The 19,895-nt window shown below is 38.1% G+C and overlaps 1 protein-coding gene across 1 annotated transcript; it reads right to left on the bottom strand.

Moving 5' to 3' along the window:
* Positions 1 to 231: 231 nt before the first annotated feature.
* Positions 232 to 3,123, bottom strand: LOC130975025 (uncharacterized). Its single transcript, XM_057899858.1, has 5 exons — positions 2,262 to 3,123; positions 1,630 to 2,081; positions 1,093 to 1,533; positions 896 to 1,011; positions 232 to 784 (listed from the first exon to the last, which is right to left on the bottom strand). The coding sequence occupies exons 1-5, from the start codon at positions 3,121 to 3,123 to the stop codon at positions 232 to 234; spliced, it is 2,424 nt and encodes an 807-aa protein (XP_057755841.1).
* Between the last annotated feature and the right edge of the window lie 16,772 nt (positions 3,124 to 19,895).

The following is a 19,895-nucleotide window of genomic DNA, read 5'->3' as shown; positions in this document are numbered from 1 at the left end:
TAGGTTGCCTCCCAACAAGCGCTCTTTTATTGTCACTAGCTTGACATCCTTTGTGCTTGCTTAGTTCAGATTCTGGATTTCTTTCTCCTTGTCCCATTGTCCTCCTAAGTAAGGCTTTGCTCTGTGTCCATTCACTGTGAAGTGGCTCTGTGTAGCTTCATCAAGTAGCTCAAGGCTTCCATAAGGAAAGATATTTGTCACCAAATATGGGCCAGTCCATTTAGACTTAAGTTAGCCAGGAAATATCTTAAGTCTTGAATTGTACACGAGCACTTGCTGTCCTGGCTTGAATTCCTTCTTTATGATCTTCTTATCATGCCACCTCTTAGCTCTTTCCTTATATATCTTAGCACTTTCATAAGCTTCTAGCCTAAATTCGTCCAACTCATTTAGTTGTAATAGCCTTTTCTCTCCTGCAGCTTGGGAATCAAGGTTGAGAAGTTTAGTGGCCCTAAAAGCTCTATGTTCAAGCTCTACAGGGAGGTGACAAGATTTGCCATACAATAGCTGAAAGGGGGACTTCCCAATAGGTGTCTTGAATGCTGTCCTGTATGCCCAAAGTGCATCTTCCAGTTTTTTAGCCCAATCCTTTCTAGTAGCTTCCACTATCTTCTCCAAAATTCTCTTCAACTCCCTATTGGTAAGTTCTGCCTGACCGTTGGTCTGTGGATGGTAAAGTGTAGCCACTTTATGTATCACTCCATACTTATGAAGTAGCTTCTCCATCTGTCTGTTGCAGAAGTGACCACCGCCATCGCTCACCAATCCTTTAGGTACTCCATACCTGGTAAATATGTGTTTCTTTAAGAACTATAGAACAACTGGTGCATCACACGTGGTTGTGGCTATGGCTTCCACCCATTTTGAGACGTATTCTACTGCTACCAAGATGTACTTAAAAGAGTAAGAAGGGTGAAATGGGCCCATGAAATCAATGCCCCAGAGGTCAAACAGCTCCACTTCCAGGATATAGTTTTGAGGCATCTCATTCCTTCTTGTCAAACCTCCAGCCTTTTGGTATTCACTGCATTAATGGGTAAACTCTCTGGCATCCTTAAAGATGGTTGGCCAATAAAATCCACTTTGAAGTACCTTGGCTGCTGTTCTTTCGGGCCCAAAATGCCCTCCATAAGCTGAACCGTGACAGTGCCACAGAATGTTGCTCATTTCACCTTCCAGGACACATTTCCTTATCACTCCATCTGAACACCGTCTGAATAAGAATGGTTCGTCCCATAGAAATTTCTTTGCTTCATTGAGTAGCTTCTTGATTTGTTGCTTGGTGAATTTCTTGGGAATCTTTCTTCCAACTTTATAATTTGCTATGTCAGCAAACCAAGGTGCTTGTTGAACTTGGAAAAGGTGTTCATCAGGGAAATTCTCATTTACTTGCTGTGGTTTGTCTTGATTGGCTTCTTGTGGCACTCTTGATAAATGACCTGCTACTTGATTCTCACTTTCCTTCCTATCTGTTATTTCAATATCAAATTCTTGTAGCAGCAGCACCCACCTAATAAGCCTTGGTTTTGAATCCTGTTTAGACATTAAATACTTGAGAGCAGCATGGTCAGTATACACTATAACTTTTGAACCAATCAAGTATTGTCTAAACTTATCAAATGCATATACAATTGCTAAAAGCTCCTTTTCAGTGGTGGTATAATTTTTCTGTGTTTCATTTAACACTTTGCTGGCATAATATATGACATGGTGCAACTTGTTTTTCTTTTGTCCTAGCACAGCACCAATAGCAAGGTCACTTGCATCACACATAAGTTCAAAAGGCAAGTTCCAATCAGGGGGTGTGATGATTGGTGCTGTGATGAGTTTTCTCTTTAAGGTTTCAAAGGCATGCTTACAGTTGCTATCAATGATGAAAGGGTTGTCAATCACTAGCAAATTGCTCAATGGCTTTGCTATTTTTGAGAAATCTTTGATGAACCTTCTATAGAAACCCGCATGCCCAAGAAAACTCCTTACTGCTTTCACATTAACGGGTATAGGAAGTTTTTCAATAATTTCTATTTTGGCTTTATCAACTTCTATACCCTTGTATGATACTTTATATCCAAGAACTATCCCTTTAGGAACCATGAAATGGCATTTCTCCCAATTCAAGACCAAGTTAGTTTCTTGGCATCTTTTCAAAACAAGAGTTAAATGATGCAAACAAGTGTTAAATGAATTGCCAAAAATAGAAAAATCATCCATGAAGACTTCTAAAAATTTTTCAACCATATCAGAAAAAATGGAAAGCATACACCTCTGAAATGTGGCTAGGGCGTTGCATAGCCCAAAGGGCATCCTCCTGTATGCAAAAACTCCAAATGGACATGTGAAGGCAGTCTTTTCTTGGTCCTTGGGGTCCACCACGATTTGATTGTACCCGGAATGCCCATCCAAGAAGCAATAATAGGCATGGTCGGCCAATCTTTCCAGCATCTGATCAATGAATGGGAGAGGAAAATGATCTTTCCTTGTGGCATCATTCAATCTTCTATAGTCTATGCACATCCTCCACCCAGTCACTGTTCTAGTAGGGATCAACTCATTCTTCTCATTGGTGATGACCGTCATTCCTCCCTTTTTTGGTACAACTTGAACCGGGCTCACCCATGAGCTGTCAAAGATTGGAAAAATTATTCCAGCATTCCATAACTTTATGACTTCTTTTTGAACCACCTCCTTCATGGTTGGGTTGAGTCTTCTTTGGGGTTGAACCATAGGCTTTGATTCTTCTTCCAACAAAATTTTATGCATACAAATGGCTGGGCTAATGCCTTTGATATCCTTAATTGTCCAACCCAAGGCTGTTTTGTGGGCTTTCAACACTTTAATCAGCCTTGTCTCTTCTTCCATATTTAAGGAGGAGTTAATGATCACTGGTAGGGTCTCTTCTTCTCCCAGGAACACATATTTGAGGTAAGGGGGGAGAGGCTTCAACTCCTGTTTTGGCTTCTCTTTCTCCTTGTCTTCACTGGAAATTTCTACTACTTTCTCTTCCTGTTGCTTATGACAAGTGGCTTCTAACATTTCCTCCACCAAACTTTCTATCATATCCACCTTCATGTAGTTTTCTTGTTCAGGGGGGTGTTGCATTGATTTGAAGACATTGATGACCATTTGTTCATTATGCACCCTAAAAATCATCTCTCCCTTCTCTACATCAATAATGGCTCTGGCCGTGGCTAAGAATGGTCTCCCTAAGATGATTGAATTGTTTCCTTCTTCCTCTGTATCCAGAATTACAAAGTCTGCAGGGAAGATAAACTTCCCAACCTTTACTAACAAGTTTTCCACAATGCCATTGGGTGTTTTGATTGATCTGTCAGCCATCACCAAAGACATCCTGGTGGGTTTGAGTTCTTCTATGGCAAGCTTTCTCATCATTGATAACGACATCAAATTGATGCTAGCACCAAGGTCACAGAAAGCTTTGTTTAGGGTCATTTTGCCTATGGTACACGAAACAATAAAGCTCCCTGGATCTTTGAGCTTTGGTGGGATACCTCCTTGAATCACAGCACTGTATTCTTCCGTGAGAAGTATAGTTTCCTTCTCTTGCCAACTCCTTTTCTTGTTGATAAGTTCTTTCAAGAACTTTGCAAATAGGGGGCATTTGCTCAAGTGCTTCAGCTAAGGGAATATTGATCTCCAACTTCTTGAAGACTTCAAGAAATTTTGGGAAGTGTTGGTCCTTAGTCTCCTTGTTGAACCTTTGAGGATATGGTAGTGGAGGTGTGAAGTTCACTTCCTGCCTTTGTTCCTTGGTTGGCTCTCTCATTGCTTCCTTCTCTTTCCTTGATTTTTGTGGCTGATCTTCCTTTTCTTTGAGCTCCTCTGAGGTCTGCTTGCTTGCTGTTACTTCTTTATCATTGGATGCCTCTTCTTCAGCTTGTTTCTTGTCACTTTCCTTTGGCTTCTTAGTTGCTTCTTCATTTTTCACCAGGATCTTTCCACTCCTTAGCTGTATTACCTTGCACTCCTCTTTTGGATTAGGAATGGTGTCACTTGGTAGTGAGCTTGATGGTCTTTCAATGGTGATCTACTGGGAGAGTTGTCCAATTTGCCTTTCCATATTTTTCATGGAGGCTTTTTGGTTCCTTAATGTCATCTCTTGGTGCTTCATCATTTTTTCCATTAAGAGCTCCAAGTTGGTAATCCTCTGTGAGTCTTGTGAGATTGGTTGATTATGGGGTGTTGAGGGTTGAGAGTAAGTATTTTGGTTAGATGCTTGGTTATTGGATGGATGATGGTTAGAATTGGGGTAGGTGTTTTGTGGTTTTCTGTATGTGGTTTGGTTATTATTCTGTTGGTTGTTTTGGTTTGTGTTTTTCCAACTGTTTTGGTTTGAGTTTCTTTGCCATTGTTGCTGAGTCTGATTGTGGTTGTCTCCCCATCTGAGGTTGGGGTGGTTCTTCCATGAAGGGTTGTAAGTATCGCCATAGACTTCATTTGGTCCAGAATTTTGGTTGTGCATGTACTGGACTTGTTCTTGCTGTTGCTCCTCTTGAGTTTCTTCATTTTGCCCCCATGTGGTTGATGGTTGGCTTGTGTTAACTGCTACAACTTGGAGGCTATTAATTCTCTTGGCCATTTGCTCAAATTGTTGTTGAATTTGCTGCTACATCATTTTGTTTTGAGCCAGGATTGAGTCCACTCCTTCCAATTCCATCACTCCTTTCCTTTGTGCTAGTTGGCGTTGCCTTTGGTGAGCAAAGAAGTACTGGTTGTTAGCCACCATATCAATAAGATTTTGAGCTTCCTCTGCAGTCTTCATGAGTTGCATAGAACCTCCTGCTGAATGATCCAGGGCCTCTTGAGATTTTAGTGTCAAGCCTTCATAAAAATTTTGCAATCTCTCCCACTCATTGAACATTTCAGGAGGACATTTCCTGATTAGAACCTTGTACCGTTCCCATGCTTCATACAAAGGTTCAACATCCATTTGTGTGAATGTTTGTACTTCAGTCTTCAATCTAATAACTCTCTGAGGTGGGTAAAATTTGGCAAGGAACTTGCTCACTAAATCATCCCAGTTGTCTATGCTGTCCCTTGGGAAGGATTCCAACCATTGAGTAGCTTTGTCTCTGAGAGAAAATGAGAATAATAGCAGCTTGTAGATGTCAGGATGCACTCTATTGGTTTTGACCGTGTCACAAATCCTCAAGAAAGTAGACAAGTGCTGATTTGGATCTTCAAGTGGTCCTCCTCCATAAGAACAATTATTTTGAACTAAGGTGATGAGTTGTGGCTTCAGTTCAAAGTTATTTGCATTAACATTTGGGGTAAGAATGCTACTCCCACAATGTCTAGGATTTGCAAATGTATATGAAGCCAGAACTCTCCTCTGTGGTGGATTGTTGTTGTTATTGGCTGCTCCTCCTTGTTGATTTGTTGGATTATATGACTGTTCCTCCATGTCTTGGAATTCTTCTTCAGACTCTTCTTCTCCAACAATGTTTTTCCCCCTCTTAGCTCTTCTCAATCTCCTGAGAGTGCGTTCGTCTCGTTCATGAGAGTTGGGTATAGCTCTTCTTGTATCTGACATACAAGCAAAACACAAGAAATACACAAAAACCAATGACACTTCAATCTATTGCTAGAATGAAGTTTGAGTTAGCTTAAGCAAAAATTCAAACAGTTAGTGTGTTAACAACGAAAAATAAAGAAACAGAAAAGAAAAAATGCTTGATCTAGATCTCCACTTCACTTAATCATTGTCAATCTAATTCAATCCCCGGCAATGGCACCAAAAACTTGATGTATGGAAAACGATCCAACACAAAACTCACCGGCAAGTGTACCGGGTCGCATCAAGTAATAATAACTCACATGAGTGAGGTCGATCCCACAAGGATTGAAGGATTGAGCAATTTTAGTTTAGTGGTTGATTTAGTCAAGCGAATCAAGTATTGGTTTAGTGTTTGTGATTAACGAAAGCAAAATTGCTTGAAATGTAAAGGGAAAGGGAAGAATTGCAGTAAATTAAAGAGCAAAGAAAGTAAAGAAGCTGAATCTTAAAGTGCAAGTAATATAAAGTGCAGAAACTTAGATTGCAAGAAATATAAATGGCTGAAACTTAAAGTGCAAGAAATGTAAAATTGCTTGAATTATAAAAGGGATTGGGAACTGGGATTGCAGAAATTAAACAAGAACAAGTAAATTGCAATAAACAGACAAGTAGAAGATGAATTGAATTAAGGTAGATCTCAAACAGAAGAGTAAAAATGCTTTGAACATTTAAGAACAGAAAGTGAGTAATGCTTAATTTGCAGCAATTTAAAAGAGGGTTGAAGATCTCAGGAGTGGAAGAGACTAGAAAACAAGTCTAGATCTCAAATCCTTCCTTGATCCAACAAGAGCAATTGCAAAAGAACTAAATGAAAGTAAATTGCAGAAAGAGTAGAAGATGAAGCAGTGAATGGAAATTGAAATTCAATTATGCAGAAAATTAAAACAAGAGATCTCAAGGTGAGATTGAAACAGAAGTCCTTCAATTCTTCACCCAAGCCAAAGCAAGAAAAGTAAAGGGTGCTCAAGCGAGAACAAGGAAGAAGAGAGATCAATTCTCCTCCCCAATTCTCTAAGAACTAAATTCCAAAGTAAAAGCTCAAAAATGGAAGTTAAAAGGAAAATTCAAAAGTGATTCTAGAGGTCCTAATTACATCAAACTAGCTCCTATTTATACACTTTCTATTCTTGGATTTTGGAATTTGGATGGGCTTTTGAATTGGTGAAGAAATGAATTAAGTTGGATTTTTAATTCAATTTTCAGCCCATGGAGAATTTTCTTCCAGGAGGATGCTCAGCTCAAGTGGGGAGCTGAGCATTGAGGCTTTGTGTGGGGATCCTTTGTAGCGTGCAATGTTGGGGAAGGCACCAGGGGAATGCTCTGCTCACAAGGTGAGCTGAGCATTGGGGCCTTGCATGCATGCCTTGTGCGTGCCTTGTTCCCTGGCCGTGACAAATTGTTGCGCGCTCATTTCCTTTGGCCCGTGCCAAGCTCTTGTGTGATGCACCAAGGAGTAGCGTTCAGCTCTCCAAATGAGCTGAGCATTGGAGCTTCCAAGGGAGGTCCTTGGTTCGAAACTTGAGGAAAGCATGCACTGGTGGTATTTTCTTGGTTTCCTTGTAGCTCCTTGCTCCTTCCTTCCTCAAGGTGTTGAGTTCGAACCTTGGATGATGCATTTGGCCAATTCTTGGCTTATTTTACTTGTGAGTAGCGCTTCCCCACTCCCCCTTGGTTCTTGGTTCGACTCTTGGAGAAGGCATTTGGCAAATAATTTCCTTGAGTTTCTCTTGATGAATGCCCGATAATGCTCCCTTGGTGAGCTGAGCATTGTTTTCCCTTTTCTTGTTTCTTGGCTTCAAATTGTGCTCAGATCACAAGGTGAGTAGAGCATTGAGACATTGCTTCCTTGGTTTATTGTTGTGCTCCTTTGGAGAGTGCTGAGCTCTTGGGGAGAGCATTGTGGCTTCCCTCCTTTCATGTGCCACGCTTCCTCATGTTCTTTGCCACACTTTTCTTTTCCTTGAGCCACAATTCTTAAGCCATGCTTTCTTGTTTTCTTCTTTTCTTCACCTACAATTAATCAAAACAACCAATCAAAGTATCACCAAATTCACAAGGTTTATAAATCATTAAAAGTCAATTAATTTTAGCCCAAACCTCATGATTTATCATCAATTAAATGGTGGTTGTTTGATTTAAAGAAGTCATGCATTTTCATTCCAAATTACTTACTTAGAATGCAAGAAAGTGCATAAAACCTGGTGAAAACAAAGAAAAAGGCTAGTGAAACTAGGCTAGGATGACTTGTCATCAATCACCAACATAAGTTGGGTGTTCATGACTCAAGATTGCCCAATTTCTCTTTCCAAGCCAAGAATGCTAAAAAAGATACTTTAACATCCAACCAAGCATTTTGTCAAACCCTTGGAAGGCATAAAAGGAAAGCATGGTAAACGGCAAGAAATAGTAAAATCTACAACTACCCAATTGCAAGAAAATAATAACAACAACTCAATTAAACAATAAAGGAACATAAAACTTAAATTGCATTAAGAGGGGATCCAAATCCAACAAGAGCATTCAAAAACTAAAAGAGGCATAAAAGAGAAATTAACAATGTAAACTAAGAGAATTAAGATGTAGGAACAAGAAATTACAAGGAAAACTAAAGGAAAACAAGAATTAAACCCTAGATCTAAATGCAATTAACCTAAAACCTTAATTCTAGAGAGAAGAGGGAGCTTCTCTCTCTAGAAAACTAACCTACATGATGCTAACCTAAAACTAATTGATCCCCCCTTTGTCCAATCTTCAATTTTGCATGAAATAGCCTCAGAAACGAGTTGGATTTGTGCCTGGGAAGCTCAGAAATTGTCCCCAGTGAATTCACTTTAATGAGGTCACATGCCTAACGTAACGCGTGCGTGTGGACGACGCGTTCGCGTCGCAGGCAAATTTCCTCCTTACGTGTACGCGTGGCTGACGCGTGCACGTTGCTTTGCAAATGTCTTACTTACGCGTACGTGGTGTGAGCAAAATCGTCGGCTAAGAATTTCTCTCGGTTAAGTGGAAAATAACTTCGTTGGTAGTATAGTTCTCAATCAACAAATGATGTTGAATCAACGTTTTAATTTGGTTTTGTCACAAGTATAAACCCCAATGAAATTTTAACCGAAGTATTTAAACCTCGGGTCATCTCACAAGGAATTGCAATGAAGTGCTCAATTATTTGCTATGAAGATGCAAGGGGGGTTTGATTGGGAAAGGTCAACAAAAGTAAAGGAAACAACTAAAGGAAACAATTAATAAAGAGAGACATTCATGGCAAGGATTGAGAATATAGGCTTTCTATCCTAGTCATGCAATGATTAATAAGAGCTTATCTTATTTAGTCAACCCAAACAAGGACGAAGCTATAATGTTATCTTCCTTGTTCGAGAACGTCAAATAAGACTTAACAACTTTAGATCGCCAACATAAGTTGGGAGTTCATGACTCAAGATTGCTTAATTCCTATTTCCAAGCCAAGAATACTCAAAAACTACTCTAAAGCCCAACCAAGCATTTTGTCAAACACTTGGTGGGTGTAAAAGGAAAGCATAATAAAAGTGCAAGGAAATATAAAATCTACAACTAATAATTGTAAGGAAACAATAATAATAATTCACATCAACACTAAAAGAACATCAAACATCAATTGCATTAAAAGAAGATCCAAATCCAACAGGTACTCAATAACATAAAAGAGAAATTAACACTACAATTAAGAGAATTAAGATATAGTAATAAGAAATCACAAAGGAAATGAGATGAGAACAAGAGATTGAACCAAAATCTAAGATGCAAATACCCTAAGAACCCTAATTCTAGAGAGAAGAGGGAGCTTCTCTCTCTAGAAACTAAACTACATGATGCTATCCTACAACTAAGTGCTCCCCCTTTGTCCAATCTTTAATTCTGCATGAAATAGTCCCTGGAAATAGTTGGATTTGGGCTTGGGAAGATCATAAATCGCCTCTAGCGTTTTCACTTTAATGAGGTCACATGTGAGCACACGCGTACGCGTCGCTTGGCATTTTACTTTCCACGCGTATGCATCATGTCACGCGTACGCGTCACCATGTGACTTCATCTTCACGTGTGCGCGTCTGTCACGCATGCGCGTCGGTGTCAGCATTCCAAATCCTTGATTTTCCATGACTTCTCCACTTTGCATGCTTTTCTCTTCACTCCTTTAATCCATTCCAAGCCTTTTCAACCTGAATTCACTAACAAACAAATCAAGGTATCTAGTGGAATTAAAGTGAAATAAAATTAGCGACTTAAAGGCCTTAAAAGTATGTTTTCACACTTAAGCACAAATTAGGAGAAATTCACAAAACCATGCTATTACATTAAATAAATGTGAGAAAAGTTGATAAAGTCTCCTAAAATCAACACAAGATAAACCACAAATTTGGGGTTTATCAAACCTCCCCACACTTAAACCAAGCATGTCCTCATACTTAACCAAGAAAGACAAGAAAAATGGTATGAACATTTATTCAATGCAAACTATCTATATGCAACTATCTATATGAATGCAACTAAATGCAAAATGATTCTATCTACTTGGCTAAAAGTAAATCAATCTCCAAGAATGTACATGAGCTAGTAGGGCTAATATCATACGATGATTCATGAATCCTACCAATTCAGATATAAAAATTGAAGCTCAAATAGAATTGAAAGAAAAAAAGCTCTTGAAAGCCGGAAACAAGGAATTGAGCATCGAACCCTCACCGGAAGTGTATCCGCTCTAATCGCTCAAGTATATAGGGTTGATCACTCAATTCTCCTCTAATCATGCTTTCCATGATGTATTTTTCATCTAACAATCAACAATTATTCAATGCATGCATACATTTATCATGAGGGCTTTAATCATAGGTTGTAATGGGGCTAGGTAAAGATAGGGATGCATATGGTTAAGTGAGCTAAATAAAATGATGGCCTCAATCATATAAATGCATGTATACATGGAATAATGGTTATATAGATTCAAACAAATCAAAGATTACAATCATAGAAAGAGAACAATGCACACAAGAATGAAAAATAAGTGGTTATAAGATGTAACCACGCAATTGGGCTCAAAACTCACATGCTTGTGTCCTTAGCTCAAAAACTATGTTCCAAAATAAGTTCCTCAAGCAAGTTCAATAAGAAAAATTTTTCAAATTGGTAGGGTGCCCTAAAAATAATTTTCTTGGAAGAGAAATCATCACACTAACCAAGTAGTCCTAATATCAAGAGAAGTGGTAAAATATGTACAAATTCTAACTAACATGCAACCTATCATGCAATGCAACAACTATCTAACAAAGAAAATCAAGAATTGGTGTTGAAAAAAGAAATTGTTACCCATGGAGATCGGTCGGACGACCTCCCCACACTTAAAAATTTGCACCGTCCTCGGTGCATGCAAAGAAGAGCAAGGTGGACGGGTTGCTACAATTGATGAGCTCCTTCAAAAGATTGTGCGGAAGGACTTGTTCGTTGACCCATTTCAAAGTGTTTCCTTTCCTTTCCGTCTTGGTGGCTGATAGATGAGAATTTATGCCAATTCAGAATACTAGATAAAGTAAGTCCGTTGTGAGTATAGTCCAAATCGGCAATGGATCCTCTCAATCAAAATTCATTCCAAAAGATGTCACAATTCAAAGCAAATATAAACCGGAAGTTTTAAATCCTGGGTCGTTCTGCCTAGGAACTAATGCTAATAAGTGCACAATTTTGGGTTTAAGAGAGCAAAGGGGTTTTCAATGATTGAGAGCAACCAAAATAAAGGAATTAAAGAACAAGCCAAAATTGCAATTAATAAGGCAATAAAGGAATAAAAGAACTATGTGTGTAATATAGACAAGTAATGCTATAAAGTAATGAAAATGTGGTTTAAAGCATTAATGAAACCTGGACTTGGGATGAGTTATGGAATCCTTTCCTAGCCATAACCACAACTATGATAATTACCATGAGTTAATCTCACTTAGTTATCCCCTAACATCGAGGAGTAAGTCGAGCAAGCATAATTGACCTTAATCCATAAGTTCTAACCAACTTACCAAACTAGTTAGTAAAAGGCTAGCTTTAATGGAAACAAGAATCAACTAACTCCCCAAGAATTACCACTAAATGTTGGACATTAAGGCTCTAGTAATCCATAGACTCATTCTCCCCAAGCCAAGGGGTAGAAATTTACCCCCTAGCTAGGGTTGACATTTCATCACACACCTAGTATGCATATTCACAAAACATGGCAAAATTGGTAAATTAATGAAAGCCATGAACCATAAATGATCAAAATCAATAAAGGCAACTCAAACAAACATAAAACACGCATCAAACATTAAATTCATCAACAAGAACATCTAAATGGCAAAACCAAGCATATATTGATAAGGGAAAGTAAAAATAGAAATAAGTGTAGAATAAGTATGGTAATTGAAAGAGACAATTAAAGAAATACTTACAATGTAAATTGCAAAATCCAAAAGCAAGGCTTGAAGTATAAAATTCTACAAAACCCTAATTAAACCCTAAGAGAGCAAAACCTAAAACTACACTACACTACTCCTAATATGTGTTTTTCCTATTCTAAGATGGCTCCCTTGATAAGTGTTGAATTCCCCTTGATATAGCACTCCAATTCAGCCTTCAAGCCTTCCAAAATGAACCAAGAGGCCTCAGAAATCACGAAGCACGTGTTTCATTAATAAAATCACGTGTAGGGACCTGTGTGGACGCATAGATGTGTGCGTCTGCACACTTGGCTAAAAATCCTCCTGTGCATACGCACAGGTACTTGTGCGCACGCACACGTCGCTGTGTGTGCTTTTCCTTATTTTCTTCATGTGTTCTCCCTTGTACATGCTTTCTTCCATTTTTGGCCATCCATTCTTGCCTCTAAGGCCTGAAATCACTAAACAAACATGTCATGGCATCAAATGGAATAAAAGTGGAATTAAATTGCTCATTTCAAGCACAAAATTGCATATTTTCACATTTAGGATCAAATTAGGGACCAAACACAAAAGTATGCTATTTTAGTGAATAAGTGTGAGTTTATATGATGAAATCCATCCAATTCAAGTTAAAATATATCGTCAAATATGGACTTATCAATTCCCCCACACTTAAACAATAGCATGTCCTCATGCTAAACCAAACAAGGAGAATGATCAAAGGGAAACAACTTATTTAATGCAACTATCTCTATGCATGCAAATATACTATATGCTATCTATACCTATATATCTATCTATAGTTCCTATTGATTTGGTGAAAACAAATAATCAAATTTCCAAGCAAGTATATGAACATATAGGGCTAAGCAAAGAAATAGTTCAATGCAAACAAAATCTAAAGAATTGATTCAACTCATCAAAATGAGGCAACTTGCAAGAATGCATGATAAGAAGTATAGAAACATAGAGTTGAGTGATCGAACCCTCACTAGGTATGTATACACTCTCAACGCTTTGTGTTTTAGGGTCTAATCATTTAAGTCTCCTCCTAATCATGCTTTCAAGGTTTTGCTTTTCATCTAACAATCAACAAATATGTGATGCATGAATGCAAGTATCATGAGGTCTTTAGAGGGTTGTAATGGGGTTAGGGTTAATGTAGGATAAATATGGCTAAGTGGACTAAAGAATTGGATCTTTGATTAGCTCAAGTGTCCAACTCAACCAAACAACAAAATATGCAACCTAACTTCCCGTAATCACAATTTTTGTACACATTCATGCATCTTTTTCATACAAATCTCCATATGCACTTCTTATTCATTTTTTTCATTTTTTTTGGGATGACTTTTGTCCCATCTTATTATATTTTTTTATATTTTTTTCTTTTTCTTTTTCTATGACAAACGCATATGGTTAAAGCAAATTGATACATGAATGTGCACCCATTTTCCAATTTTTTTCAAAGGATACCCAATACAAACTTTTTCATTCACTACCAATGTATCCCAAAAGTTCCCCCACACTTAAATGAAATACACTCCTCAACCTAAGCTAATCAAAGATGCAATTTGTAAGAATTGCAACTAATCAACCGGTTAATGGTAATTTTTGGACTCAGTGGGTCTTTCTGAGTCAGAAAATGTGCTTTCTGTAAAAAATCGTGAAAAATTACGAACTGGCAGTTGAACCGGTTGAACTGGTTCAAGTCTGGCCAGTATCGCACGAGAAAAGTGAAAACCGTCAAAAACCTTAGAAAACATTAGAAATGGAAAATCGGGCGTTAATTTTAAAGGTTTGGCCCGAAGTTGTGCCAAACGGGCTAAAAACGCTAACGGGTTGGACCGGACCCAAGTTGGGCCCAAGCCCAACATATAAATAGAGTCATTAATGACTCACTTCAGCCACAACACACTCAACACACTCACCCATGCTGAAATAGAAAGGAGAGAAAGGGAAGAAGAAAACACTATTTACCCATCTCTTCTCTTCACGATATCTTGAGCTACGGTGCTCCGATTTACGTGTCGTCAGTGACTACACGTTTCTTGTGAAGAGCTCTACAAAACCCATATAAGAAACTGGTAAGGAAAGCTCGAATCCCTCTCAGTTTCTCTCCTTAAAATTTCGGGTATATAAGGTTTTTGGTTAAATGAGTTTTTGTGATTTTGGATGTTTAGGTTGCTTTAAGCCTTGATTAGCTTTGGGTTTTGAGATCCAAATCTGTGGGAGAAGGTAAGAGCCACTAAACCCTTGTGAATTTATGTATATTTGGAATCCTAGGTTGATTTGGGGTGATTTATATGTATATAGTTTGATTATTGTGGGTTTGGGAGCTCTTGGAACTTGTTTGTGCTTATTGGAGTGGATTTGAAAGCTTGGATTGTGGTTGGAAGCTTGTTGGTACTCATTTTGAATTTGGGTGCATAAAGGGAATCGGCCAAGGTATGGTTTCGGTTTCCTCTATGTAGTATATAATATTCATGGATACTTAGGCTAGTGACCTATAGGATAGTGTTGAATTTAAATAGTTGATGAGTTGCTGAATAATGATATGTGGTGATTTATGATGAATTATTGATGGTTGGGTTGAGGGTGATGAATGATGGTAATATGATAATGATGATTGATTGTGTAATTTAAAAAAGGCATAATGATGATATAAGTGATGTTGAATTGGATGATTTGGCATTATGGTTGTAAAAGTGTGATATGTTGGTGTTGATGTTGAATATGATGAAATGTGAAAGGAAATGTGGAAATGTTGGTGTATTACGGCACAACAGGTCAGTTTTGATGAAAGATGAGGTTTTTGAATGGTTTTGGTATGATTTGGAGTGTGTTTGGTAAGAAATTGTGTAAATGGTGAATTTTGGTAAAATTGGGTTTTTGGTAAACTTTGTTCGATCATAACTTTCACCTCACTTTTTGAAATTGATTGAAATTTGTTTAGAATTCAAGATCTTTGAAAACCCTTTAATTTGATATAAAGTTTATTAAATTTGGAGTTTTGTAGAGGAAGTTATGATCATTCAAAGTTGGTGTTAAAAATTTGAAATTCTGCAAAGTTGCAGAATTTTATGATTTCTAATATGTGCGGGCGCACACTCTTGTGCGGATGCACAACCTGCAAAAATTTTGACCTGTGCGGACGCACAAACCTGTGCACACGTACAGGCAGGGAAGTGCGTTCTGTTTGCCGCGCTAGCACATCTTGTGTGCGTACATATCTAAGGGAAAACTTCAACCTGTGCAGACGCATACGTTAGGAAGGCCAATCTATTGGGGGCACTGGCAGAGGTTGTGCGAGTGAACCAATTATGAAAGTTTTGCCACCTGTGTGTACGCACACCTCTGTGCGTACGCACACATTTTAAAATTTCCTGGGCGTGCGCACGCACAGACCCCTGCGTGGCCGCACACGTCCTGTTTCTTAAATTTACTTGTTTTTCCAAATTTTTTTCCTTTCCAACAAGGTTGTAAGCTTCTATAACACCATTTTAAGACTTTTGGGCTTGGTTTTGAGAATTAGCAAACGGAGGCCTAGGTTTCTGGCGGGCGAAGGATGGTTTGATGTCACATGAAGGGTGTTGGATATAGGAGATGAGAAATTATGATTTATTGATGTTCGGAAACTGAATTGTGAATGGACAGTGGTTGAGATGAGTCGGGGAGTCGGATTGAGATGATGGATCTCTGTATACTGAAAATGGTTTTTTAAAACCACTGAAATAATATTTTTACTGAGATTATAAGACGCTATGCGCTTGGCAGGGACAGTGGTTAATCCCGCCTGTCTAGGTAGCGGTGGCGGTGGCGTAAGGACGGTAGTTAATTCCGCTTATATTGAGATGTGAGGTCTGAGGCAGAGTATTGATGCCAGGGCATCTTGGCCAGTTTTACTGACCTTTTCTTTACTATTTTTAGGGTAGTTTCATGCATTTCCTTAGGAAATAAGCTAGTTTTGGGTGGATATTCACTTATACCTTGATTCAAGCATACATTGTGCATTTTACATGATTTCATGAGGATTTTGTATGAGTTTAGTAACAAATTGTATGTTGCATTACCCATGACTTGGACTAGAACTTTGATGCACTCTATTGCTTGATTTCAAGACCAAAGGAAGCAAGGAAGAACCACTTAGCAGTCACGTTAATCTAATTAACGTTACCACTAACGTGGAATGGGAGGTAACTTGCAAAGTTAATGAGAAAAGTGATTGCTGATGGTGTTTTTGTGGAAAAACGAATTTCCAACACACAAATCCAACCGGCAAGTGTACCGGGTCGCATCAAGTAATAATAACTCACAAGAGTGAGGTCGATCCCACAGGGATTGATGGATCAAGCAATTTTAGTGGGTGATTAGTTTAGTCAAGCTAACATTTAAGTGAGAATTGTGGCAGCAAAATGTAAATAGCAATGAACTTAAAGTGCAGAATGTAAATAGGCAGGAAGCTTAAAGAACAAGAAAGTAAAATTGCAAGAATCTTAAATGACAAGAATTATAAATTGCATGAAAAGTAAAGGGGGGTTGGGTGCTGGAAATTAAATGAAAGCAATAGATTAAGCAATTGGAAATTTAAATTGCAGAAAATGTAAATGTGCAGGAAATTTAAAGAGAGCAGTAAAGCAAAGCGTAGAACAATTGCATAGAGATTAACTTGCAGGAAAGTAATTTGGGATCATGAACAGAAATGTAAAATGAAGAACAAGTGCAGAAGAGTTAAATTGCTTGAAAGTTACTTGAAAGCCAATAGAACAGTGAAAATAGAAGAGCAGCCAAGAATTCAACTCAATTTCAAAATAAAATTGAGGATCTCAAGGAATCAAAGAGACTAGAAAACAAGTCTAGATCTCACTCCCTTCCTTGATCCAACAGCAACAATTGCAAAAGAAATAAAGGAGAGCAAGTTGCAGAAATTGTAGAAGAAGAAGAAATGAACAGAAAGTAGAATTCAATTATGCAGAAGAACAAAGCATGGATTTCAGATCAAAGATTGGAACAGAATTCCTCCAACCTCAATCCAAAATTTCAAAACAAGAGAAAGACTAAAGAGAGAGCTCTCTAATGGGGCAAGCCTTTTTTTTCAGTCGAGCTCCCCTAGTGAGATGGAATTGATGCCTTTATATAGGCTTTTCAAAGTGAAAATTAAAACAAATTACAATTAAAATGAAAATCCTAATCTAATTGATCCATGTGCCTTTGAGTGATGATGTGGGCTTTTTCTTGCTTTGGATTTGAGGAGAAATGGGTTTGGTTGGCCTTGATTCAATTTGGAGAGGAATTGAATTAAAATGGAATTTTAGTTGATTTTGGCCCATGAAGGAAAATTGCTTCCAGGAGGCTGCCCTGCCCTTGTGGAGGGCAGGGCAGAAAATTGATGCTTGGTGCTAGCAATTGGTGCGTGTTGGTGCAGCCTTGTTCGAGCCTGGTGCGGCCATGGTGCATGAAATGCTGCCCTGCCCGCGCCAAGGGCAGGGCAGGAAAAGTTGGTGCTGCCAGAACGTGCCATGGTGCTGCCAGAATCCAGAATTGGTGCGCCAGATTTAGAAATTGGTGCGCCAGAAATTTTCCTTGGTGCATGGGATGCTGCCCTGCCCTTGTGGAGGGCAGGGCAATGTTGCCTTGGTGTGTCTTGTGCGCGCACCACTTCCTTGACCGTGCGTCTCCCTCTTCGAGCCTTGGTGGAAGCATTTTGGTTTATTTTCGCTTGTTTTTGGCCCTTAAAGATGCTTTCCGTTCCTGCCTCAATTGTACGCCAAATATGGATTGCTATATATCGTTGGAAAGCTCTGAATGTCAGCTTTCCAACGCAACTGGAAGCACATCAATTGGACGTCTGTAGCTCAAGTTATAGCCCTTTGAAGTAGGCATGGTCATGCTGTGTGCGGCCAGATTTTAACTTAGCGAAAATTCTTGCTTCCAACCATACTTTGCATCACAATTCTGCCCTGCCCTTGGCAAGGGCAGGATCGTGTGCGTGCTGGCTGCTTCCTTTCTTGATTTGGTCATGGGCCACGCTTTTAAAAGCGTGGCCTAAGGCTCCAAAGTGTACCCAACTTCAAAATGTACCCCAAAGCTCTTTTTTTCTCCTTTTTTTGTGCTTCTTTGCTTCTTTTTCTTCTTATTTCCTACAAGATTTATAAAATTAAAAGATCAAGGAAATATATCATTTAAGTACAAAAAGCATTCAATATTTAAGCACAAATCATCAATTTCTTGTATGAAAAAGCATAGAAAATGGGTATATGATGACATGTCATCACAACACCAAACTTAAATCTTGCTTGTCCCCAAGCAAGAAAAGAATCATGCAATAAAGATTGACAATCCAAGGTAAGAAGAATAGCAACTCAATGTTCATGGCAAGCTAGTTTTCTATGCATGCTACAATTACAAAAGAGATGTAAATGATTGATGCTTCTATCTAGCTTATTTTATGAAATCATTTTCTTATAATTCTTCCTTGAAACAAGCTTTTGATTTTTTTTTTCTCCTTTTGGGTGCTTTGCCCCATGAGTTAATAACAAAGCTACGACTTCTAAATGCTTTGTTTTCAAGTATTACCACTTGATACATAAGCACCACAAGCATTTAATTAGAGGACTTCATTAAGCTCATTTTTTCTTTTCTTTTCTTGACTCTCTAATCATTGATGCTCAGAGCCTTGAGCTTTGAGGGAGTGCTTTTGCACTTGAGCCTAGCCTTGACTTCTAAGTGTTTTGTTTTCAAGCATTTGGCTTGATATATAAACACCACAAGCACTTAGCAAATAAATTGCCATTGGTACTCAGAGCCTTTAGCTTTCTCATTCTTTCCCTTTTTCTTTTCTTGCTTTAATTGTATTTGCTTCTTCAAGGTTTTCATGATTTCAAAAGATTTCACAAAATGTACTAGATGAAAAACTTCAATTAAATAAAATCCAATGCAATTGAGCAACAATTAATCATACTAGCTTTCCAATACTTGTATGCACATGCTAAAATCTTCTTTAATGCCTTGTTTGTTTATGATCATGATGCTTTTTGCTTTTGAATTCACAAAACTCAAGTTGGTAGTCATAATGTCACAACAACATATTTCAAATCAAATTCAAGCTATGCTTAGTCATACCACACATGCATACAAAGAAGATAATATGACAATCATGCAATTTAAAGTGCTAGAAACAAATGAGAGGAAAAGGAACTTTACAACCTTGTAATCCATCTTCTCTATTGTTGTCATTTTCCTCCCATTCTTCTCCTTCTCATACCAAATTAGAATGCTTGCTCTTCCTCAAGCAACAATTAGAACAATGGTGGTGGGGTCTAAAATGGATCATGAATGTCTTACACAATGAAATGTTAGTATCACATGTGTTTTAAGCAAGCAAAATGAAAGATAACAATCAAGGCACAAGAGACAAAGACATTTTGATTGCAAACATAAGAGGGTGTGCATGATACATTGCATAAAAAAAATAAGTGGCACACCAAACTTAGTGTGACACTTTCACCTGAAATTAATGCAAGTATCTAGTAAGCATTGGAACCAAATTTTGTTGCATAGCAACACCAAACTTAGAATGCAACCATATGTCAATTTATTTGAACTAAAACTAAAGAAAAGAAACTATTATTTGTTGAATACAATCACCAAGTGAAGAATCTATCATGAGTAAGGATGTTTGGGTGATGTATTAACAAACACAGTTAATAAAAGAAAGCATTAAAAACAAGGAAATGACTAAAACAATCAAGAAAACTAAAATTGTCTAACTAAAAAAAAATAACACTGCAGCGGCATTATGGTTATGTAAACAAGTGGTGTTGTTTGAATGAATTGCATAGAAAAATAAATGGCACACCAAACTTAGAATCTTGGTG

Source organism: Arachis stenosperma, chromosome 4 (genome assembly GCF_014773155.1).
Source record: "Arachis stenosperma cultivar V10309 chromosome 4, arast.V10309.gnm1.PFL2, whole genome shotgun sequence".
In the NCBI taxonomy this organism is placed as follows: Eukaryota; Viridiplantae; Streptophyta; class Magnoliopsida; order Fabales; family Fabaceae; genus Arachis; species Arachis stenosperma.
The sequence above is the reverse complement of the archived record's forward strand: the minus strand, read 5'-3'. Positions and strand labels throughout refer to the sequence as shown.

Excerpts from the sequence above, each read along its gene's own strand:
- LOC130975025 (XM_057899858.1), bottom strand. The coding sequence starts at position 3,123 with ATGGTCATCAATGTCTTCAAATCAATGCAACACCCCCCTGAACAAGAA. Across the intron at positions 2,082-2,261 it reads CCTAGCCACATTTCAGAGGT|GGATAGTTCTTGGATATAAA; the intron begins GTATGCTTTCCA and ends TGGTTCCTAAAG. Across the intron at positions 1,534-1,629 it reads AAAAGGAGCTTTTAGCAATT|GATTCAAAACCAAGGCTTAT; the intron begins GTATATGCATTT and ends ATGTCTAAACAG.